At 27.1% G+C, this 25384-nt stretch overlaps 1 protein-coding gene across 1 annotated transcript; it reads left to right on the plus strand.

The window, feature by feature from the left end:
• The first annotated feature begins 1767 nt into the window (after positions 1–1767).
• On the plus strand, positions 1768–25384 carry LOC107445364 (ess-2 splicing factor homolog). The gene is made up of 7 exons (XM_087159064.1): positions 1768–2006; positions 9854–10028; positions 12850–12945; positions 14400–14669; positions 16588–16833; positions 22883–23093; positions 24965–25384. Exons 1-7 carry the CDS (start codon positions 1887–1889, stop codon positions 25257–25259), a joined length of 1413 nt encoding a protein of 470 aa, XP_087015190.1. The 5' UTR covers positions 1768–1886; the 3' UTR covers positions 25260–25384.

Genomic DNA, 25384 nt, shown 5'->3' on the forward strand with positions numbered 1-25384 from the left:
AATAATAATAAAAAAAAAACACATGTAGATAGTTGTCCGAGGGTGGTTACGAGTTATACCTTCTGAGTTCCCTTCTCTTTTTATTAGTTCCTGGCGGCTGGCTACCCAGAATTATTCTTCCACAGATAACCAAACAAAATTTCCCCAATAACCACACAAGCCAGTTTTTTAAAGTTGGGCATTGTACCCAATTGCACATCATTAGTTCCTTTATTTTTAAGAAAAGTAAAATAAATTATTATTTTATAGCACAACCATAAGTAATATTAATAAAAAAATAAATAAGTATCTGAATTAGAATAGTTACACAAGATACTAACAATGCCAACAAATGGTTTAGATACATAATCATTAAATATGTAAATAAATTACATTTCAACTTACCAACATGAATTAAGACAAAAACACAATCGTCCCTTCACAACTGCACACTTAATTTGTCCACACCGATTCCAGGGTGTGCAAACATCGATATCCCATTTTCATTCAGCATTTAAGTAATTAGCCAAATACTTCTAAAGGGAATCACCTAGTAAAAAAGTATTTTATGAAGAGAAAGAAGAAATATGAAAAGTTTGCTTTACATTGTCCACGTAAACTGTCAAAAATCTTAGGGTAATGAAAAAAATACAATTATAGATATAGTTTGAGAAGTTAAATAATTGAAAAAATTCAATTTCATATTAATATCCAATAAAGATAACTTAAATTTAAAATAACTTGCTAATCTGAATTATCTTCTAATTTATTATAGTATTTGTATTATGTATTTTAAATAAAACAAATTATTGAGTACAAATTGTTTTGCACATAAATGTGATTCACCTATAGAATAAAATTTTTTTTTGAAAGTATGCATGCTCATAATTTATTCAATAGTTAAGACAACCTAAAAGAATAATAATGAATGCAGTAACTGTGAATGAAAATGATAAATATTATCTAAATTTGTTCCATTTCTCTCAGAATTTTTTTTTTAGATTAGTTTACAATAAAATTGAAACAAATTATTTTAGACATGATCTAAACCCTCTTCACTATTTTTAAGAAAATTCAATAATAATCTTTCTATATAAAATAAATTTTAATTAGCAATATATTTCATAGAAAAAAAAGATACCTCTGTATTATGTCACTAAAATAAACATAAATCAAGTAATTTAACTAAATGAAATTTCATTACTAAACTGCTTCACACAATTTCGGCAGATCAAACAAAGGATTTCTAAGGAAGCAGGGAAAAACTTTGATAAATGAATTATTATAACGATTTTCTTAAAATACATACATTTTACAAACTATTTACTTTAAAATCTAACGCGTGGTATTCACAGATATTTAATAAAATTCATTAATCTTTTCAAAAATTTCATGTAATTTTTTTATATACTGCTATGAAACGTACACTAATATTATAAATCTTTAATTAATAAGAATTACCTGTAATTAAAACTTTCATGATGATAAAATGTTAAATCCCGCGCAGCCAAACACAGAAAATGGCTTCCTCTAACAATAGCTTTTGTTTAAACAACGCCAATTGCTTTGGCGAAAAAGTTTGGTCACACAATCAATATAGGGTTATAAGAAGATTGATGGATAAAAGCTAGCGTCAAGCTCACTCCACCCAGTTACCAATTCCTAAATTGACCAAATATCGTATTTCTATGCATTAGCACTATGTTTCAAACGATACAGTGTGAATAGCTCATAAAATGCGAGTTAGGTCAAGCAAATAACACTTTCCCTGTTAAAATTTCATTTTTCAAAATGAAGTGAAATCATTCTATTTACGTTTGGTTTTGGTTGACATTTGGATTTGAGTGGATAAATCCATGTATAACCTCGTTAATTTTAATATATAAATATTTAAAATTTATCTTGAAATGAGTCTTGATAAGACAGATATGTCTGTCATGTCCACCTCTTCGTCACAAATAAGCTTACTGACAACCTCTGCGAAACGAAAAGCTAAAAAAATATTGAGCGAAGAAGAATACACAGAGGTATTGAACTTCTTTCTTTTTTTATGATTACTTCATGTCGTTATTTAATTTTGACATTAACACTTCTCTTCATAAATTACATCACTGTCGTGTGTTAAATATTTCTTGCATTATAAAATTCACATGAAAAAAAAAAACATTTCAGACTAAAACTTCTCTGTTAACTTGTCTTTAAAAAAGAATTGTGATATAAAGAGAAACTACATACATTCGAATAATAATTTAAGTTCCAAACCTTTCCACTACTCGTCACCCTTGGGCCCTTCTTATGTTAAACCACCTGTTAAATAAAAAAAATATTAGTACCAATATGAGTAATATTGCTAAAAACTATATCTATTTCGTATAGCAACTTCACTATAAAAAGATAGTCACATTATTATTCATGCTATCTTATTTTACCACTTCTTCACATCTAACTTATTACTGCTGCTAAACAGAGGAAATCACAAAGTAGATAAAATTAATACACACATTGGATTTTAAAGCAAGATTTGCTATTTGAAATCAAAAAGTATTTTTGAAGAACAAAGCTTTTGTTTTTATTGTTTAAGTCTTTTTGATTTTGTAATAATTTTATGGGTACTTACGTATTATCGCAACCAGGTTGGCGCGATTTGTAAGTTTGAGTAAGAAAGTATGAATAGAAAGAAAATGTACATTTATTAATTACAGATAATTTTTTAATACAGTTTTTTATATTATTTTGTTTTAAAATTATTTAAAACAAAATTATTATTATTAAAACAAATTATTATTATTAAAACAAAATTATTATTTATTAATTATTATTAAAATTATCAAATTATTATTAAAACAATATTATTTATTATTATTTTGTTTCTTTACGAAAAACCGCATGTAACACGTAGGGTTGCCGTAAGTAGGGTCGCCAAATTTGGCGATTTATGCGAATTTTTGGCCTGGTTGCGTTAATATGTAATTACCATTTTATGTGTTGTTTAAACTTTAATAGCACCATAAGAAAAAATATTAATTTTATCTTAATTATAACCGTGGTGGCTCAGGAGATAGAGCCTTCGCCTTCCAATAAGGTGAACTGGGTTCAAACTCTAGCGATGGCTGATCAATACAAATTCCACACCCAGCTCGTGCCAACCACAGTGCTGGCGTAAAATATCCTCAGTGGTACATGGGTTACAGTGCCCTTGCCTTCAGGCCAGTTTCATCTCCATTTAACATAAATGTTTGTTATTTCCATCAAAAAGTTCTCCGCAAAGGCAAATTTTTCCCAATACTTGCTCTAGGAGTTACTTTGTCTTCTGGAATCGGTTAAAAATTATAATGCTACGGAGTTGAACATTAATAGTCATACACCCAAAAGTTGGGTCCGCTATTTTACGACGGTTATAAAATAAGATGCGAGTATAAGGCTGCAGGAATAACTTTAAAAAATGAAATGTAGTGCTTTATATTTTTTAAGAATTTTAGGAGATTTTTTTTTCTCGAAACATCAAAGCAATTGAATTACGTGGTTAGTAATTTTTCCATAATTCATAGGTCAATTTGCATAGATCATTTAATATTGTAAAATAACTAGCTATTATATTTCTAAAAATTTGCTTTTTATTTCAAAAAGCGATATTGGAATAAAGTTGAAAGGTTTCTCTAAGTAGATTTCTTAAAAACAAAAATATTTTTTGCTGATTATTGAATATTAGATAATTATAAAATTATTGAAAAGATAAATTAAAATAAAAATGATTTTGCAGACCACATGTAAATGAATTGACCCATTAAAGTGAATGAATATTTTTAGCTACCATTTCTATTATTTTTTTACTACCATTTAAGAAATTTGTCCTTTAAAAAGAGTAAAAGTTGGCAGGTATATATATTTTATTTTATGGTGCATCGGGGGTCTGTCCAGGCCAAATTTACTACCGTTTAGCGTAGGGGTGCACAACCTGCGGCCCTTCGACTGCTGAAGTGCGGCCCGCGAGAGCTTCTAAACACAGTAAAAAATTTTAAAAAATGGCAATTTTTAATCGCACTTTTAAGTCATCACGTTTTGACCCAATCAATTTTAACAGATTCTTTAGTAAATGTACGTGTAAGCCGATTTTATCGTAAATATAAATGATTTTTTTTAAACGGTTATTTCTGATTTTCTACGTGACTTCGAAAACCCGGAATTTTTATTACGATACGAGTTTCAGATCGCAAATTTAAATAATCACTTTTTGTGCACTTTATTTGTGACGATTTCATCTTAAATCTAAGTGATTTTTTATCTTTTTTTTTTTGCAATTCTTTTTTTTTCAGCAATTTTTTTCGACAGTTATTGCTATGCGTTCCCATGTATTATAAAAAATTCCAATTGTTCTATTACGACATACAAATTTTAAATCATGCATTTAACACGCTTTATTTGTGATGAGTTCAGCATAAATATATTTTTTCCCAATTATTTCTATACTTTTCCACATGATTTTGACGATCCTGTTATTTAACTAGTTGTTATTATGACACGTGATTGTTAATCGCGCAATTAAATAATCCGTTTTTGATATGGTATTTCAGTACAGTTTTATCATAAATCCTAGCTATTTTTCCTTCGTTTTTATTTCCTCAACGTTTTTATTTCCGCAGCACCGCAGCGAATATGATTTGGTCGAATGTGGTAATGAATTGTGATTTGATCAAAAACCAAATATTCGACAAAAAAAAGAAGAATAAATCGACTGAACTCCGTACACTTGGGGCCCAATAGCAAAATCTTTTAGCAGCATAGCAACACTCAAACTAAAATTTCAATGCTCAGAATAATATTTCCTGGAAAAACGCATTCATAAATTAACTCTAAAAAATAAGGCCAATCAAGAACGTTTTTGAAAATGTTGAAAAGTGAAACAGAGAACATAAAAATCAATCTTAATTTTTGGAAAAAAAATTTAAAGCTGAACATCTCAGTTTTTTAATTACCAGAAAAAGCAAAGAAAAAAGAATTAAGTCAACAGAAATGCTATTAAAAATTTCTGCATTATAAGGAAAATGTTTAAAACAAGTTTTTTTTTTATTTAAAGAAAATAAAAAGATAGAAAGTGTTCTTAATTTTTTAAATGAAAATCTTATGCCGAAAATCTCAATTTAAATTTTTCTCATTGCCATAATTTTAGAAGAAAAAAACTTGCTATAAAATAAATTTTGTTATTAACTTTATTTAAAAAAAAAAAAATGCTGAGTTATAATAAAAATACCTAAAGAAAGAAACACTGTAAAAACAAATTTTTCTTAGTTCCTGAAACAAAATTTTAATACTGAAAATCACACTTTTCTATGTTACTGGTTATTTATATTACAGTACAGGGAAAGAGTGATAATAAATTAATAGTATGAGACTTTCTGTTAAAATGCTGGCTTATAATAAAAACAGCGAAAAATGGAAAAAAATCCTTCTCAATTCTCAAAGTATCGAAAAAATGACAAAATTGACTTGTCTGATTATAATTTTTTTTTAAAAAAAGTAATATCTATAAACATTCTAAATAAAAAAATCTTGGAAAAATGCCTTTCTAAAACATATTCTGCCGAATATTTGACTGATCATTCAATCTACTGAATTTTTCACAGAATGGCCAGATACTCGTTACATCCCTCCCTAATGCAATGCTCCTAAATGCAATGTTATCTCAACTTGAGAAATTCATAAAATGGCGGAAAACGTGAATTTTTAAACTGCTCACTGTTTGTAGTTTAGATTTAAATTTTTTATTGCTTAAGTGATCTTTTTCGATAAAAAAAAGGAAAATGTTTACGATATAAAAAAATCTAATAATTAATAAAATAAAATAATAAAGTACATTACAAAATAAGCATTGAATTTTATTTTGAACTATCACAGTTTTTTTATTTTAGGCTTTTGTTTAAAACCTATAAATTTTCTTCAATTAAAATATTTAATTTGAATTTATAATACTTAAATATGACTAAACTTTTTCCTACTTTCAGTCTGTGGGCATTGCAGTTTTTTTTTTATTTATTAGAATTTAATTCTAAAATGAATTTTCGTATTGCATGATATGATAAAAAAAACATTTCTTTTCTTCAATGTTTATTTATTTTGAAAAATCTATTGTTCATATAATAAAAATAGCAAGTTTTTTTTGTAAAAAAAAAAGTATAAATTTTTTTATTTTTGAATGAATTCTAATAATGGATAACTACTAAGTTATTGATATTACTAAGTTTATTGGTAATAAAAATTGAATGCTAATGTTTAAATAAACATTACTACATTTGTCATTAACATGTCTAAACACATGTGCGGCCCTTCGTGAGCAAACCTGCTGTGTGAGTGGCCCTTCACTCAAAAAGGTTGTGCACCCTTAGTTTAGCGGTACCTTCACAAATTCAACTTTAGGAAAAACCGTAGTTTCACAAAATACTTTTTCTTAAAATTTTATTTTTGTATCCCTTAAGAAATGATAAATCCATATTTTTGCATTTTTTTGTGTTGATTTTTTAATATAATTTTTAATTTTCACAAATTATGTATAAATTTTCACAAAATAAGTACCTCACAGAAAAACCTAGACAGACCCCTGATTATGTTATTAAGCACATATTATTCTGTTTAAGCAACAATGTGCTAAAGTAAATGAAATAAATGTTTTAGTCTTATTATATTTTTTGTAAAAACTTGTTTGTACTATCATTCATACTTATACTATTTTATATACTAATATTACAACCCATTTTTTTAGAATCTTTCTTTAAAAAAAAATGAAATGATGGGAATTTTTTTTTTTTAGAATATTTCTTTTTTGGAGGACTCTAATCTTTGCACTAGCATAGACACGACAACAACAACAACAGAATATTTCTTAATTGAAAAATCATTTTGATTTAAATATTTGTTTATATTAAAATTTGTATTGATTCAATATATATATATAAGAAAATAATAATGGTTTTATAATATTTAATTGATACTAATACTATAAATTTTATGCTGCTGGAAAATGACATTGATGTAAATAATGTTTATGTTATGTTATGTTTCATTACTGACAAGCCAAGTATTAAATCATAAGCCACTCTGTCCTGGCCAAATTTACTACCTTTTACCTTCACAAATTCAACTTTAGGAAAAAGGGTAGTTTCACAAAATGCTTTTACTTAAAATTTTATTTTTTTATCCGGTAAGAAACGATAAATCCATATTTTTACCATATTTTTGTGTTGATTTTTTAATATAGGAATTTTTAATTTTCACAAATTATGTCTAAATTTTCACAAAATAAGTACCTATTAGATAAACCTAGACAGACCCCTGATTACTAAAATTGATGCAAATTTGAAGTGTTTATTTGCTTGTTAAATTGAATTCTAACGTTATGTATTAAAATTTTTTAGATCTTCTGTTTTTCTTTTTTTTATAATGATTGCATATTAATGAAACAAAATTGTATAATTTTAAACCGTATATTAAAAATATTAATTTATTCTTAAAAAAGTTTTCTGATGAATACTTTTAATAATAAGTTTTATTTTAAACATTATTGAACCATTTATTTAACCTTGCTTCAAACCAACAGTCAAAATAAACAAAGATTGAGTTCATTAGGAAGATTTCGATATTGTTACCTACTCCTACACCTAAATAATCAGTGAGGCACATGAGAAACTAAAACAAATAAGATAGAATGAAGTAGTAACAATGACTTAAAAGGTAAAACTCATAACAAGCTTGAACAAGATAATTTATATTTTTCTTTAATTTCTTCCAACTACAATATTAATTTCAATTTGGTGAGAATTCATTTTATATAATTTCATTTAGCTCTTTGGCGATTTCAGTTGGGGCAAAAAGGCAATATCCCTAATGGGCTCTATTCCAGATTTGTATTTATGTGCAGGTTAAAAAAATGCATTGTATATTTTTTTTATAAATATATATATAGGAATTACCACATTTACTTATATAAAATTTTGGAATATGAAGTTAACACTGCTATGCTTAAACGATCTCTTTAGTCTAATTTATTAAAATTTAAAAATATCTGCACTAAGCTCACTAAATGCCTACAAATAATCTACAAGGATTGGATGAAAATACCAGTAATAATAATATAATATTTAAGTTCTCCAGTGTAACATAAAATATCCCATATATTGTTTAGTATTATCAAAAACATGTAAGCTATTTGTTATCATAAATAACTAAACTAACCTCAGCGGCGCGACAGCCCATAGAAGGCCAGAGCCTACTGTGGCCATCTCAGTTTTCTTGACCTTGGGCTCTGGGGTGCAGGAGCAGATGCTCCGGTCAGGTGGTCAGCCGAATGTGGAACCCCCAGTGTTTAGTTGGTACTCATTTATGGATCCACTGAAGGGGTGAAAGGCTGAGTCAGCCTTGCCCGGCCCGAGATTCGAACCAGGGACCTGTGGCACAACAGCGCAGAGTGCTACCGCTCAGTCACTAAAAAAACCTAAATCGTGTACCGAAAAAACCAAATCTGAATCATGTACTGAGTCAAAACTGAATCTGAAATCGTGTTTATTTTCGTTATAATTAAAAATTTTAAACCTGTTTCTATAAATCTAAATAATGAAAAATTAATAGTACAGTAGGGAACCGATTATCCGGAACGATCGGGACCATCGCTATTCCGGATAACTGATTTTTCCGGTTTTCTGAATCGCTACAAAAAGTCGTTTTTTTTACTGTTAAACCCAACTAAAAAAAAAATATTTGGAAATAATCTTGAAAAAACGAAGTAATACACTAATAATTATTTCCAAAATGATGCCAGGGTAAACATCTTTCAAAAAAGAAAGAAAAATCCTAAAATCTTATCAGGAAAAAAAATTGAAAAAAAAAAAAAAATAGCGGGAAAATTTATCGAATTTCGTTCCGGTTTTTTGGTTTTCCGGTTTTCTGATTTCCGGATAACGGGTTCTGTACTGTAGTTATAATAAGAAAAAATTAGTATGTTATGTACTTCTGTGCAAAGTCATCAAAACTTGATTGTGGTAAATTTTTTATTTTATGTGTTTGCTATGATCAATATGATTAATTTTGGTGCCAAGAAATAATACTTAATATTTTTGATAAGTTGAAGTTCTTTTCACAATCTTATAATTTAAAAATAACGAGAAAGGTATCAAATAATAGTTATATAAATTATATTATTTAATTTTTTTTATTGCTTCAATTTATGCATTCAGTTTTGTGCATAAATATGCAGTGGCAGATTTATTTATGACCATTTTACTCTTTACAAAAAACAGGTTTACAGTTAGTTTAAATGAAAGTAAAATTAAAATATATTTATTTTGCATTGCAACAGGTACGTTTCATTTTTATTGTCTTCCAATTTTTAAGTTTGGTTCATTATTTTGTAAAATGGAATATGATAGTTTAAACATTTTGGTACTCTCAAGTTATATTACTTTCTTGAAAACAATCTAGTTCTTAAACCAATGTTAAAATGTCAAATATGTTTACTGAATTGGAGAATAGCCAGTAATTTCTTTCTTACTTGAAAAATAAATTATTATGATATCAATTGAAGATAATTTAGTTCTTAACTAAGTAAAAAATGTAAAGAATTTTATTTAGTTTTCATTATTATTTAAATATTTGTCATTATACATTGCACATTGCTTAGATAAAATAATAGTAAATTTTCAAAAGTTAAATTTGTTTTTTCTATGAGATTTTAAGTTTCTAGTTGAATAATTTTTTTTTCTAGCATTTTCTCCTTTTCATTAAAAAATTTCTATGTGATTAGGGCTTTTCTGCTATGACGCATTTCATAGTGTAATTTGAATAAAATAAGTATCTTTATATGCCTGTATTTTTTTTTTTTTTTTTTTAGGAAATGGAAAAAATTATAACAAGAGATTTTTTCCCAGATTTACCAAAACTTACTGCTCAAAATAATTACTTAGATGCTGTTGAAAAAGGAGATATTGCCAAAATGCAAGAGATTCAACTTATGTATCAACTTAGTGAAAGTACCAGAAGTAGAGTCAGCTCTGTCAGAGATCTAGGTATTAATTTTTTAAGTTATCGATCATTCTAATTTACAATCACTTAATTATATACTATTTTTGTTTTTTTGATTTAATTAATCATTTTGCTTAAATGCATTTATTTATTCTCTAGTTTTAATTACAGTACAGAACCCGTTATCCGGAAATCAGAAAACCAAAATTCCGGAACGAAATTCGACAAATTTTCCCATCATTTTTTTTTTTTAAAAAAAAAAAATTTAAAAAAATTCCTCATGAGATTTTAGGATTTTTCTTTCTTTTTTCAAAGATGTTTACCTTACCATCATTTTGGAAATAATCATTAGTGTATTAATTCATTGTTTTTTCTTCTTTTTAAGATTATTTCCAAAAAAAATTTTTTTTAGTTGGGATTAACAATGAAAAAAAACGCCTTTTTGTAGCGATTCAGAAAATTGGAAAAATCAGTTATCCGGAATAGTGATGGTCCAGATCGTTCCGGATAATCTGTTCCCTACTGTACTTCAAAAAAGAGTTATGTTTGGATGTACAGGGGTCAGTACAGGCCAAATTTACTACCGTTTAGCGGTACCTTCACAAATTCAACTTTAGGAAAAACGGTAGTTTCGCAAAATACTTTTTCTTAAAATTTTTATTTTTTCATCCCTTAAAAAGCGATAGATCCATATTTTTGTGTTAAGTTTTTAATATAATTTTTAATTTACTCAAATTATGTCTAAATTTTCACAAAATAGGTACCTCTCAGAAAAACCTAGACAGACCCCTGATGTATTTCACTTTCTAATTAATTACAAAATTTTTGTGTTATTATTGGCATGTACGCATTTCATGTGTGATATTGATTTTTGATGCATTTTTAAACTTTTTTTTTAACGAAATGGAAAAGCCTTTTACAGCATTACTCTTCGGTATTCCTTCTTCATAGCTTAATTTTTGCATGAGATCAATCCACAATTTATGAAACTTACATTATATCATTTTAGTAGGACATCCACAGGTAACTAGAGGCTAGTTTTTCTTTCTTGTTTTACAAAAACAGCTAAATTACTATTTTCAGAAAACTTATAGCTAATTTTATAAAGAAGTACTATTTTTAAAAACACTACGTCTAGTTATAAAAATATCGAAAATCTAAAAGCCATTCGGCACAAAAAATATAACAGCCAAAGAAAAACAAATGGAACAGTCCTGAGTAAAGCAGGTAAGGGATGATTTCTAACTTGAAATATTAATGTAGTACGTAATATCATAAAAATATTGCAAAACAACATTGATTTACAGTGCGGTTTACAAGTTTATTAAAAATGTAATTACTAAAATTTTAAATTTGCCTGGTGTAAGAAGAGTAATTTCTATTTATTTATTTTTTTATTCTCTGACTTGAAACTTAAGCTTTTTAATGTGGTTAGTTAAAATATTATGTGCATAATATGTGTTAAAATATTTTCCGATTTTCTGTAATATTTCTTGAGATGAACGAATAATCTTATTGTAAGTGCTTAATGCACTTCATGTGTTTGATTTAAAAAATACAAACGGATTTTCTTTTCAAAATTCAATGTTAAATAATAAAGTATTTTGCAAGTTTGTCAAATAATAAGTGAGACTTAGCAGTGGCTTAACTTTGAAAATCTGTGATATCTGAAAATCAAATTTAAAAATTGATCCACTTTGTGACAGAACCCCGCAGCACGACAATGAGCACTGCTAATTATTTTCAATCCTGGATTACAACATTTTCACAATAGCTCTTGTCTGGCTGAGTTGCTTTTGCTGACAAATTTGAATTCGTGCAAATCGACTCAATAAATTCTGCTAAAAGGAATATGTGTTGAATGTTGTGTGTTTCTAGACCTGAAAATAACCGGCGTGCCAAGGTGAGTCAACGAAAAAAATGACGACTTTGAATAAATAAACAACTATTCACTTATTCCGATCTTCTTTTTTTTTTTTTTTTTTTTTTTTTTTTTTTTTTTTGAATTATTGTATGGTAAAAATGCAGAAAGAGTCAGAAAAGCAGAATTTTCATTAACATGCAAACTGTTTCCCCCCAAATTTTAGTCCTTTAGAATCAATTTGTAATGGAAAGATTCATATGAAAGGAAAGTTCTTTAACAATTTACATATTTCAAAATTGTAATCTATACAATGAATGTATTTTGCCTCCCTAAATATTTATGCATAAATTCTTTAAAGTCCTTATTTCTTATCTAAACTTAAATTCTTATCTCAATTTTGTCACATATTTATATTATTTTTATTGGTGAATTAATTTTCAATAGCTGTAGATTATTTCTAGTAACATTTTTATTAAAAAATATAATTTAATCCAAATAAAAAGAGTTTATAAAAATTGGCTATTATCAATTATTGGTCACCAAAAGGGGGTTTGAGGAAAAAAATTACTATACTAAGTTTTTGAGTCTACCAGCCTCTGGCTACTAATTAAAATTTTAAATTTTCAGGTCTATGTGTTACATCCTGACCCACAACTTCTGTATTTTTTTTTACCTAGAATAACATTTAAAATAGAAAATTTTAAAAAAAAACTAAATATTTATTAATTCCTTACTTCCTTTTTGATGTTGTTCAATTTAAATAAATAACAGTTGTACTTTCCTTAAAAACATTACATTACTTTTGCAATGTATTAAATTCTTTTTGAAAGTTTTTTTTTTTTTAATATTATTATTTATAGACTTGTTCATATATGTGTTAACTTTGTGTTCAATGTTTATAGTGTGCATTAGAGCATAATTATTTAGATTCCTATTTTTTTAAGACTTGATGTTCCAGTTTAATTATAAAAATTAATAGTTTAATATTATGATTCTTTTAGTTTCCACGCCATCTACTTTTGAGACTCCAGATATAAGACTAAATAGCTCTCCTACTCATAGTGAAATAGAATTACACCGCAACCCCATAAAACCTAGTAAGTATTATTTTATTTTTGATTAAATATTAGGAATTTACTTATTAGTAATTTTTATTATCTTTTTTTTTTATTTTCGAAGAGCAAAAGTTGTATCAGGGGTCTGTTTAGAAGAAATTTGGGTCCGCTAACGGACTCTTCACAAAATATCTTTTCATAAAAACGGACCCTTCACAAAAATTTTTAACTTAAAAACGGACCCTTCACAAAATGATTTTTCTTTTAGCCGGACCCTTTACAAGTTTGTTTATCTTCATTATTATTTTGTTAATCGAATAAACCCTTTCCAGGGCAGAAAACAAGAAAGATGGATGCAGTAAACGAATTAAGTTTTATCTTCGGCAGACGATTCTTCCATTATTCATCCGAAATTAATATTCTGCGTTCAGCAGCATAGGCTAAATACCAAATATTTGTAGGTTGCATCTCTAATTCAGAAGCAGCAATTGTTGTTTATTTTTTAAAATTTAATTTTTTAATTATAATTTTACAGTGTTGAGCATAATCTTGTATGTCTTTACAATTTAAAAACTCCTTGAAAAAGTTTTTTTTTGTTGCAATAACGGACCCTATTTGCACAAATTCATAAAAGCAGACCCTAGTTAATAGAATGTGAGTAATTTTTTCACAATTTCACGAAAAACGGACCTTTCACAAAATGTCTGAACAGACCCCTGTGTATGTATAATTTTAAATAAAGTGAATAAACTTTTCAATTAAATTTTGTATGTTACTAATTTTGTATATTTTAATTAGATTTTAAATTAAATTCTGCTTCACTGGTTGAATGTCTATAAACTTCAACAAGCTTTTTCAGGACCTGTACTGTTTTGCAATATAGACCAAATAAGTCCAAATATAGATAACCTGCAGTCAATAGCTGCTGAGCTTGCTGGACAGACAGCTAACTGAACCATAAAATGGCAAATTCTTTTGTATTCACTACCACCCTTTCATTAAACAATGAGTGTGGGTACACACTTGATTTTTTATTCTGAAATGCAGAACTAGAATCAGCAGTTTTTTTTAGAAACCCAATTTTCTGCCTCTTTCCTCGTGTATTTAGAAAATCTTTTTTTATTGTGTTTTGGATTCAGCATATTAGTAACTAAAACATGGAAGGGAGCAGGAGCTTGATTACACCTCTTTTCAATAATGTTTTCATATGGACTTAGATTCTCATTGTCTGGTTGGTTTAAGTTCTGGTTCTGTGTCACTTAGAATTAAAAGTTTTGTGTGACTGATAAATAATAATTAAAGGTCTCATTTTTTGTATTCTGATAATGGTCAAACCTAAATTATAAAAAGTGAAAAAAGAAGAGCTACTGGGTTGGAAGGAATATTGGGTGTTTTTCTGATAAGACTGTCTTTTTGTCATCACCAAACTATATTTTAAAATATCTAACATGTAATGTAATGTAATCATTATTTTGAAAAACTTAATTATATTTTAGGCAGTGAAAAGAGTAAGGAATCTTTAGATCAATTTTTAGCAAAAGCTACCAGTGAAGATAATGCTTCTTTCCAAGTAATCATTGAAAAGTCTAAACAAGTTCATCAACAGAAATATCCATGGTTATACAAAGATGAAGAAGCAGAACAAAAGAAGATAGAAGATTTGCTTGCATTGCCTACAACAGAAAAATATGCTATTGAAGAATCAAAACCGGAGCTTGTTACTTGGGCTTATAAAAACAAAAATGCATTAATGTATGTCCCTGATGGTAAGTTGGTGGTATTTATTTATTTTTTTATACATTGCAGAGTTTATATTTTTATTTTGAAAAAAAAATTAATTATAATATATTTCAAACTATATTTGCTGCATTATACGTTAAAATCTATGATTCATATTTATTAAAAAGGAAATAAAAAATATATCATTATTAACTAAAATAGACTAACAAAACAAATCATAAGATTAATTTCCTTTTTTATAAACTTAAAAACAATCTATATTAAATAACTGTATTAAATTTTTCTTTTATTCTAAGTTTGCCTTTTTTTTATTTGCAAGATTCATAATATTTTTAAAATGTCATTTCAAAAGCGATTGTAATTTATTTCACTCAAATTGACTAATATAATTTTGCTAATCGAAACTTATTGAAACATTAAAGTAAACATTAAATTTTACCACTTCAAAAATTATCTTTTATTAAAATATTTTGACAATTTTTAAATCAATGATTTTATTGTGATTTAATCAACAAACGAATCACAATGTGCTAAAAAATAAACAGAACAACTGGATATCTTATAATCTATGAATCAGATTTTCATGTAGGATACAATCTTGAGGATTTGACTTCAAATGTGCAAATTCATTTGAAGAGACGATATTTTGAGTTACAAGATCAGGTAAAGAACATACTTTGTGTGAATAAACATTATTTCATCGGCATATTTGAATCCTCAAGATATGGGAAGTAGAGAAAGTCTAAAAATAGGATTCCAATAGTTTGAATCTCGAAAACAGTTGAAAGTTTATATCTGCCTTTTTGTGCTTTTCATCAATTCAAAGAAATAGCATTTTTAATTTTTATTTTTTAAAAACTAAGGACTTCTTTCGAATTGTTGTTTTAATTATGGTGATTAAAATGGACTAAACATTTTGTCTGCTCTTGTGACTTAACTAAAGAAACCATATTTTCCTTACTGCAGCTACTGCCATATATTTTTATAGTCTAAAATCTAAAACCATCAAAAACTATCGGGTGGAAGTTTTTTTTTTTTTTTGTCTGATTTTGAACATTTAATGACTATATTTAAATCTAAGTCCTCAGTTATTAATGTGTTTAATTTTTTACTTTATGCACTGTACTCCAGATTTTTTTTTCAAGTTTAAATTAGTTTTGAAATTTATTTTATTTTATTTTTACATTATTCTAGTCTTTAAGAAGTACAGAAAAAAGATTTTGGAATTGAGGAAAATTAAAATTATTGAAAATAACTTTATTTTATAAACAAAACTCATTTGATAAATCTAAATTATCGTTGAGTTATGCATGAAATTTTAGCAAATTAATATATAATTTAATGATTCTAATACGAAAATATATGGCTGATTTCATATATATTTTTATTTTTTTAGTAAGATATATTAATTTCGTAGTGTCTGATGAATATTTAATCTTTAGAATTAAAATATTGCTTTTGTTCTTAAATGAACATATCTTTTTTGCCAGATTTTCTTAAAACGAGTCCTTTCTCACATCCTCAATAGTAAAGTATAGATTAAAAAAGGGTCATTTTTATAAATTTAAATTTTGTGTAAATGTTTTTCGACAAATTTGTATTTGGCAAGGGACTGTTCTTACAAATCAAATTCAAATTTTTTGAAGTGATTGTAAAACAGCTCTGATTTCTACTGGAATTGTTCCCTCAAAATATAATTTATCCCAGAAAAAGCTGTTTTTTTCCCTCTTATTCTTTGTTTGAGTTTATATACTCTTCCTAACAATTGTAGATGTATTTCTATTTATCTTATCTTTTTTTTTTCCTAACGTATGCCGTTATTATGATAAGTCAGGTATGATTGTTGGTTTTCAAGGAATAGTCTCAATCTGTAATTCTGACTTTTAGTTGGATTTTAAATTTTAAAAAAATCATGTATATCATGTCTTGTTTATTTTTATAAAGGAGCTGAATTTACATCTGAGGAAAAACTTATATTTGGTGATAAGAAGAAAATTATGCATGACAACACGAGATTCGACACGCCGCCCTTTGATGAAGAGGCTAACAAGGAAGCCATAGCAGAGGCAGCTTCTCTTCAAGCCAAAATGAAAGAAGGGAGAGTTGGCATAGACGGGAAGGAAATCATTCCTGGAGAGTCACCCAGAGTTAATGGATATGGTTTTGTGGGTACTCCAGCACCTTCACCAGGTATCTATTATATTTCATGGTTAATTCCTTAAATAAATTGATAATTTACTTGATGATACTTACGTCAGTCTTCTCCCTAAGCGTTTTTAAAAGGGCGACCCATCCCGCCTGCCCTTTGATCACTATAAATATGTGTATGTAAAAATGGTGACATTTTGTAAAAACACCACCTTTTTATTTATTTTTTTTTAACTACCTATTTTAAAGAAATGTCAACTTAGGATTTATTTAGTTATTCGTAATTATTTAACTTTAATTTTTAATTTCATTCCTTCATTTTGGTAAGATTTTACTTACCTTATCTAGTTATATAGTTAAAATTCACATGATATTCAGCCCCTAAGATATCACAAATAAGAAGGGGAATATATATGGATGAGTTTTTCTAGTCATTTTACCATTACTTTTAAATAAATGCCTTTTATTTAAAAAGGCACCTTTAAATGTTTATTTTCTCATAATTTTTAGTTTAAAATTTAAAAAATGCTTTCTAGTTATTAATCAATCTTAGTTTACTCTTTTTGAAGAAAATTACAGAGATTGTCTTTTAGCTTGCCTTTAATTATTTTTTAAAAGCTTTGAGTTTTTCTGTTATTTTGATAATGAGTGAGAATTACATTGGGAAATATACACATAAAATAGTATTAGGGTAATTTAAAAATTGAGGATCAAATTCAATTGTTACATAATATTGCACATTTTGATAAATTTTAATGGTAGTGAGTGTCCTTTTAAATCTCAAAATGCCCTTTTCTGTGAAGAAGCACCTTGTCCTTTTTTATTCCTAAGGAAAACTCTGCTTGCATGAAGAATGTTTTCAAATATTTTCTATAAAGAAGATATTTTTAAGCATTCTCAAAACAGTAATTATTCAAAATATTAATTGTTATTAAAAATTATACTTTGTTTCTTATAACCATTCTTACTGTTCAATTAGGAAAGAACTTTTTATTTTTTGGAGAAAAACATCAGGGGAAAATAATGATTTTAATGATCATAATGAGGGAATTCATTCCTTTGTGTAAGAAAACACCACAAATTAGTTCTAAAAATTAAGGAGTAAATTATGCAACATTATTATTCTTAAAGTAAAAAAAATCTTAACACATCTGTTTCTCCTTTAATAAAATCAATTTATAACAGCTTTATAAATTTTTTACATAGAAAAATATTTTTATTGCATATAAATTACTTACATCTTTAATTTTTAAATGAATATATGAATGAAATTTTCTGGTTAAACAGAATATTCTTTTTAAAAATTTAATGTATTGAAAGATACCATGACCATCTTTTATCACCATATATTTAGGAATTTAACAGTTATACTAGTGGGTTTTTTTTTTAAAAAAAATAATTTAAATTAATTTGCTTAAATATATTTTGTGCAGATGGTAAGTGGCACAGATTGCCCATTCAACAGTCGCAAACTTGGCTCCAGGTCGCAAGTTGTGCATTCAAAGTTCTACTTTTTTAAAGTTGTACTTTAAGTTTTATTGAAGCTAACAAATACAAATATCTTTGGCTTGTTGAAAAATATTTTGATGATATGTTTGAGACTATAAATTTTACATGTAAAAATTTTATGTTCATATGTACAGTCAGCAAAAAAAAAAAGATATCACCCTGAATAACTTTCGTTCTAATGATCAGATTTTCACGAACTAAAAGTCAATCTTAATGGTTCCCGGGGGTGACCTCAAATATGCTAATTAATTAGTGCTAACTATTAATTAAGTTACCAAACCAGACACAAAAACGTACTTTCTCTGAATAAACATACATTTTTTTTTACATATTTGGAATCTAGACACTTGAATTAGGGGGGGTAGACAAAATTTTGAAAAAATTGGGTCATAAATTGGGTAGCAATAAGGATTTATATATCTGGCGATGGTTTAAAAATATGCCAAATTACCTCGCCATAGAAGGGGAAATAATTTATAACAACCATAAAGAAACTGAATGAATGACAAGATGGGAAAAGATAGTGCTTCTCGTTGCTAAGCAACCAAAAGAATTTTTCACGTTGCTTTCTGGGCTTTTTTTTTTTTTTAGATCTCCTTTAAAAAGGAAATTTAAATAAATTATTTTTGATTATCCAAGATTATAGAATCTTTGAATTTTTATCTGACATTATTTATTTTTTTAAAGCTGTTTTAATATAATTTGTATGACAGTTTTGAATTAAAACCAAATTCTCATAAGTTATCATAAATTTATGAAGAGTTGTAGGATTAAATGCTTTTGCCCCTCACTTCGAGTTTCTTAGGAAAGGAAAAAAAAGTGATCAAGAAAAGGTGGACCTGAAAAAAGATAGCTATTCTGATGCATAATCTCAAAATTTTATAGAAATCACTGTATTTATTTTCGATAAAAATATTAAACTTAATAAATGTTATATGGCATTTTAAAAGCATTTTGATATATATATATATATATATATATATATATATATATATATATATATATATATATATATATATATATATATATATATATATATATATATATATATATATATATATATATATATATCCTATATATATATAAATCATAATAAATAAAAACAAAAAAAACACGAAGAAAATTACGAAAAATTAAAAAAATAAGCTGCAAGTAAATAGAACTCATAAAATAAGTAAATAAGTTCAAAATGAAGAAAAAACTTGAAAAAATTACAGAACAATAAAAAAGGGGGGAAGAAAAATAATAATTAAAAATAAAACAGCAAGAAACCGGGGAAAAAAATTCCGAAAAAAGGAAAAAAATTTCTAAAAATATCCGGAAAATAAAAGATATAATCTTTTCATCAGCTTACACGATTATATCAGCAAAAAAATAGTACTTTCTATTATTGTATCAATATAGCCAAAGTAAAATATATCAATGCAATAGTTTGAGAAGCACTCAAAAAAATTTTAAAAAAAATTACAAATATAATGGAACACAATAAGTAAAAATATCAAGCGAAATCAGAAAATTAAGTATAAAGAAGAAACAGATTAAACATGAAACGAAATCTATAAAGCGAGCTGCGAATTCAAATGAACTTATTACATGAACGTGAAATTTTCAAAGAATGATTTAAAATATTTTCGAAAAAGATTGCCACATTACAAAATATGAAACCAAAAGCGGAAATTGAGCTAAAAGCTTAAATAGAGGGGTTTTGTATTAAACTGCGTTCTTACTGCAGTGTTGTAGTGCGTTTGATAACACACCTGTTTTCAATGAACGAATGAAAGAAATAGTCAAAAGCTGACTCCCTACAGTTTCCCCAGATGGTCAACTCACAATAAGGTTTAGATTAGCTTTTTACACTATTTCACCAAACAAGTGAAATATTAACATACATTACAAAATGACAGAAAATTTTCTGAATTTTTTTTTCTGGTCAACTTATGAGGGTTTTAGAATAGAATTTCATAATACTCCTAGACAAAATTAACTTATTTCAGTGGTCAACATACAAGATAGACAGGTGGTCAAGTTACAAAGGTTTTGCTTCTTTATTATGTAGGAAAATTTCCGTTCTTGATAATTGAACTTATTCAGGTGTAAAACTTACAAGTGTGGTCAACTTGGCAGGTTTCACTGTATAAATAAATCATTAATATTCTTGTTATTTTATTACGAAATATTAGGAGAAATTTGTATACATAATTTCTTCAAAACGTGTGTTAAAACTATGATTATAAGTTATTTAAGAAGAAAAAAGTCAAATGGAGTAAAAGAACAATTTTTGAGATGATGATTCTAAAAATAGCACGTTTTTCAAATCTTTTTACAATTTTTTATTTTAGTAGTTATTTAACAAAACAAGGCATATCGAACATTTTCCTGATATAGCAATATTTTTTTGAACTGTGCAAAAGTTGAGAAATCATACAAACAACTTTTAAAGAAAATATTTTCAACTTTTTAAGACAAAAGGGTAACTTAAAAGGGTTAGCGCACAAGATTAACTTTGAATGTTGAATTAAAATTGCATGCCCATAGTTTTTTGTTCATTTAAAAAACAAAACAATCTGTTAAATTTTTCCCCTGTGCGCACATACGCATTTACTTTTCATTACTCGAATAAATAAGAAGCAATAAAAAAAAAAATTAATAATTTATCTTCATTTTTCGTAAACAATAGTATTTTTAGTAAATAGTCAGCTGTTCTGCTTCGAATGATTTTGTGTGTGATCAGTAGAATATTTTTAATTTCTTAACAAGATTTAATTCTCAGATAGCTGGCAATAATTCTAAGTTTTCTTTCAATAAGAACTTAGCAATAATTTAAAAAGTAATTTTATTTTAAAGAAAAACATAAATTAAAGTACTTAAACGATTGATTAGTATATTATTGGAAAAAAATATACATAATAGAATTTTAAAAAAATTGCATTAAAATTCAATAAAAAAGTTAGAAAAATAATTCTGCGAAACACGCACAGACAGGTAATTTACAAATTTATTTTAAGATAAAGGCGATATATAAGATGTAAAGAAGTTTTAAAAAACTCTACTTTAAACTCAGCTGCACGACAGCCCATGGAGGGCCAAGGCCTACTGTGCCCATCTCAGTTTTCTGGACCTAGGGCTCTGGGGTGCAGGAGCAGATGTTCCGGTCAGGTGGTCAGCCGAAAGCGGAACCCCCAGTGTTTAGTTCCCAATCATGCTTGGTACTTATTTATCGACCCACTGAAGGGATGAAAGGCTGAGTCAGCCTTGCCCGGCCCGAGGAACGACAGCGCGAAGCGCTACCTCTCAGCCACCGGGCGAAGTTTTAAGATGATTAAAAATTTTGACTACGCATTCGTATTAATAATTATAAAATATATATTCAAGAAATTGATAAATATATTATTCCAAATCTATGCATACGTATGTATATTATTGAAATTTTATCAGTTATTGAAAAAGAAAATCAAAAATTAAAACATAATCACATTAAGTAAGCACAATCTGGTGCATAATCATATTCTATCAGAAGCACGCCTTTATAAAACTAGACATTCGTTGAATAAAGTGTTTTTTATTCAAAATGTTTTATTCATAATTTCTTCACTAAATTACAAATAAATTATTAAATGACTAAAAAGAAACATCGTATTTTATAGTTTGAAAGAAATAAAAATAAAAAGATTAGCAAACGATTATTAGCGAAAAAAATATGAATGAAATTTTACACTACGCACGCGAAGTCAAGTTCCTCGCAAGTTTATCACATTTTAATATTAATCGCCCCATTTAATCATTTTTTTATTGTCGCCAAATTATTTTTTTTAAAATAATTAATTTCAATTTTTTTCAGCTTCTAATAAATAAAAACAGTTGAAACTTTAGATTTTTCTATTGAAAAATATGTAGATTATTATGGTATAAAAAAATTCATACCTTATAATTCAAAATTATTTCATCCTCAATTTAATTAAATAATAAAAAATAATTAATAATTATTAAAAATTATTTTTTTCATGAAATTATCTTTGGGTAAATGAGTTTTATGAGTGGGTGCAATTTTTTTTTGAATTGCTTCATTAATTTTGAAAATATGACTGAAAACGCAAAAAGCGAAATTAACATTAAGGGGTACGAACTTAGGATCGCTCTCCTGACCAAACTATGGGGACCACATTTCCCAGATTGCGGCTACCCCCTATATTGTGATGGTTAGGAATCCAAATATGTAAAAAAAAATACATGTTTATTCAGAGAAAGTACGTTTTTGTGTCTGATTTGGTAACTTAATTAATAGTTAGCACTAATTAATTAGCATATTTGAGGTCACCCCCGGGAACCATTAAGATTGACTTTTAGTTCGTGAAAATCCGATCATTAGAACGAAAGTTATTCAGGGTGATATCTTTTTTTTTTTGCTGACTGTACCACTAACATTAATGAAGAAACTGCATAAATTTAGATTTGACTAATTCCTTTAATACTCTGGTAGTTAATGTAATGTCAATGGTGTTAGGGTCATTTGCCACTATATTAGTGTTGAAACTTATGATGTAAAGTAAGCTATCATCACAATATTATTTTTATTTTTTTTTAGGTGTGACAGATACTCCAATTATGACTTGGGGTGAAATTGAAGGAACACCTTTCCGCTTAGATGGGGGAGATACACCCCTTCCACAAAATCCTGGTGGACAGCAATTTAAAATTCCTAACCTATCAGCCCGTGAAAGAATAGCACTATCTTTAGCAGACAAAGCTGCTAAGAAGCACAGAAAAACCAGCAAAACAAACTGGAGTCCTTTTAAGTAAGCTAACATTTTAACCTTAGGTACTGAAATAATGCCTTTATTTTTTATTTGTGTTTTACTATGAAAAAAGAAAATTTTGACTATTAAAAAGCCCTTTTGCACTTTAAAAGTAGAAACTTCACTAACTCAAACCTAAGTTTTTAAAAAAATTTTGATAACTAAGAATAAAAAAGTTTTTGTCTTCAAAATTTTCATTCACATAATGCTTAAGAAATACCTTGTGTTGATAATTATTTTTTCTTCTTTAACTTTCAATTTTTTTCCCCTCACAAATACAATCTTTGTTACTTATCTAAAAAAGATTAAAAACTGGTTGTAGGAGAATTACATTTCTACCTTTTTCTAAAGATAACATAATATTTACAGTGTTTTCAGTAGTATAGGTTAATCCAGTACATGAGTTTACTCCTTATTTTAAATACAAAATAGTACATTTGATGAATCAGTTGAACTCTTACTTCACACCCGTTAAATACAAATTTCTGACCAAATGTAAAATTCTATTTTTCAAAGATATAAACTAAATATGAAAAACAATTGTTAATGTATTAATTTAAACAAATTACTGAGAGGTTTTTAGCTAGACCTTTCACAATACATAAAATATTATATATGATCCTCTGAATGTATGTCAATTTTTACAAGTCAGTTACAAGTTTATTGGTAAAAAAATGATTCTGAACTCTGCTCTAGTATCTGCCCCTATCGGAGCACAAACTTTTATTCCTCTATATGTCTAAAGATAGATCAGGGCTCTCACAGGTTAAGAAGAACAGGGAATTTTATTTTGACTGTAAAAAGCATGGAATAGCTGGGAAAAGTTGCTTCTTTTTTTTTTTTAAACAAAAACCTAGAAAATTCTTGAATCATGCCTGTAAAATAATCAGTTACTGAGATTCAATTTTAATGATTCTAACATGTATTACAATTATTTTATAAAATTCCACTTTTTATTGAAATTTTTCCACGTTTCAGTGTTATATTTTTCTCACAAAATCTAGTATTTGACATTAAATAAAAAATCAAAGTTTTCCAATAAAAAATTGTATAATACAGATAATTTATGGTCTGGATTTACATTGAAATTTTCCTGAAGTACCAGGGAAAGTTGGGGAATTCTTTTTTTCTTTCTGAACCCTACAGATAATTATCGTCTGTTCTCATTAGATAGAAAAAACACAATACTATTTTGACTCTACTTGGAACACCCAGATATCTTTGGTTATCATTAGCATTAAGAAAAAAATTATCTTGGTATTTACCTATAAAATATATATCTGTCATATTTTTTTTAATCTTATTTTTTTGCTTTGATTTTGATTGTTGTTCAAAATTAAAGGCTTGAAAATATAAAGGTTCTTTTTTGATATAGTATTTGCATGATATTATCTTATTATGCAACAACATTTAGGATATAGATATTTAGCTATTGTCTATAAATTATTGTACACTACACTACACTTACATAAATTTTTTTAAAATTATTTTTATCTTAGAAAGTGTGTCATCAATATATGTAGTTAAAAATACCAAAAAATTATTTAAAATTTAAAGATAATTTTAAAAAGTAACGTTCTGCACTCTTTTGCGAAACAATCTCTTTGTTTGAAAATAGTTTGGTTTTATAGTAACCAAAAATTTAAAAGAAAAATATTGTGGATGAAGTTACAATGGTAATAAATCAAAATTATTAGGTTAAAATATTCTTGCAAAAGAAATGGAAACTAATTCTGTTGAATCAAAACAATTGTGGGGTTGATGAGAGAAGCAGAAGCAAGCATGGGGTGAAGCCCACAATCTATCTATAAAATTTACATTGCATGATCATTTGCTTTTAAAAATTATTTTTATTGTTTATCTGTTTGCAGTTCTCCAAAAGTAGGATCACTTACACCACTAGAAAAGCTACAAAGTATGTCACCAGCTGCACGTAAGTTAGCATATGCCAAATTAGGTATTCAAAGAGATACTGACAAAGCTCTTCGAGCCAGCTACTCTCCCTCTCCTTTGCGGACACCCAATGGAAGCAAAACTCCCATTATCTCCTCTACACCAGGAACTCCAGCTGTTACGCCCTCTCCTAAAACTACTGTGATCACCCCACTGCATACTGAAACATTATTAACAAAACCTAAAAGAAGTAAAGCTAGTGACTTTTTCTAACACTGTTATTAAAATTTTATTTATTTCAAAGATATGCTAATCTTGTCAATCATCCTACATCTTGTAAATTATATTGTTTTAATTTGTAAATATTCTATTGAATAGTAAAATATTTTTATACTTCA

This window comes from Parasteatoda tepidariorum, chromosome 3, assembly GCF_982258835.1.
Source record: "Parasteatoda tepidariorum strain Cologne lab strain chromosome 3, Ptep-v5.0, whole genome shotgun sequence".
Lineage (NCBI taxonomy): Eukaryota > Metazoa > Arthropoda > Arachnida > Araneae > Theridiidae > Parasteatoda > Parasteatoda tepidariorum.

What these genes read in the sequence shown, in the direction of transcription:
- LOC107445364 (XM_087159064.1), top strand. Translation starts at nt 1,887, where the DNA reads ATGAGTCTTGATAAGACAGATATGTCTGTCATGTCCACCTCTTCGTCA. An exon ending in CAGCTCTGTCAGAGATCTAG is followed by an intron (nt 10,029 to 12,849) that starts GTATTAATTTTT and finishes TGATTCTTTTAG; the next exon opens with TTTCCACGCCATCTACTTTT. An exon ending in ATTAATGTATGTCCCTGATG is followed by an intron (nt 14,670 to 16,587) that starts GTAAGTTGGTGG and finishes ATTTTTATAAAG; the next exon opens with GAGCTGAATTTACATCTGAG.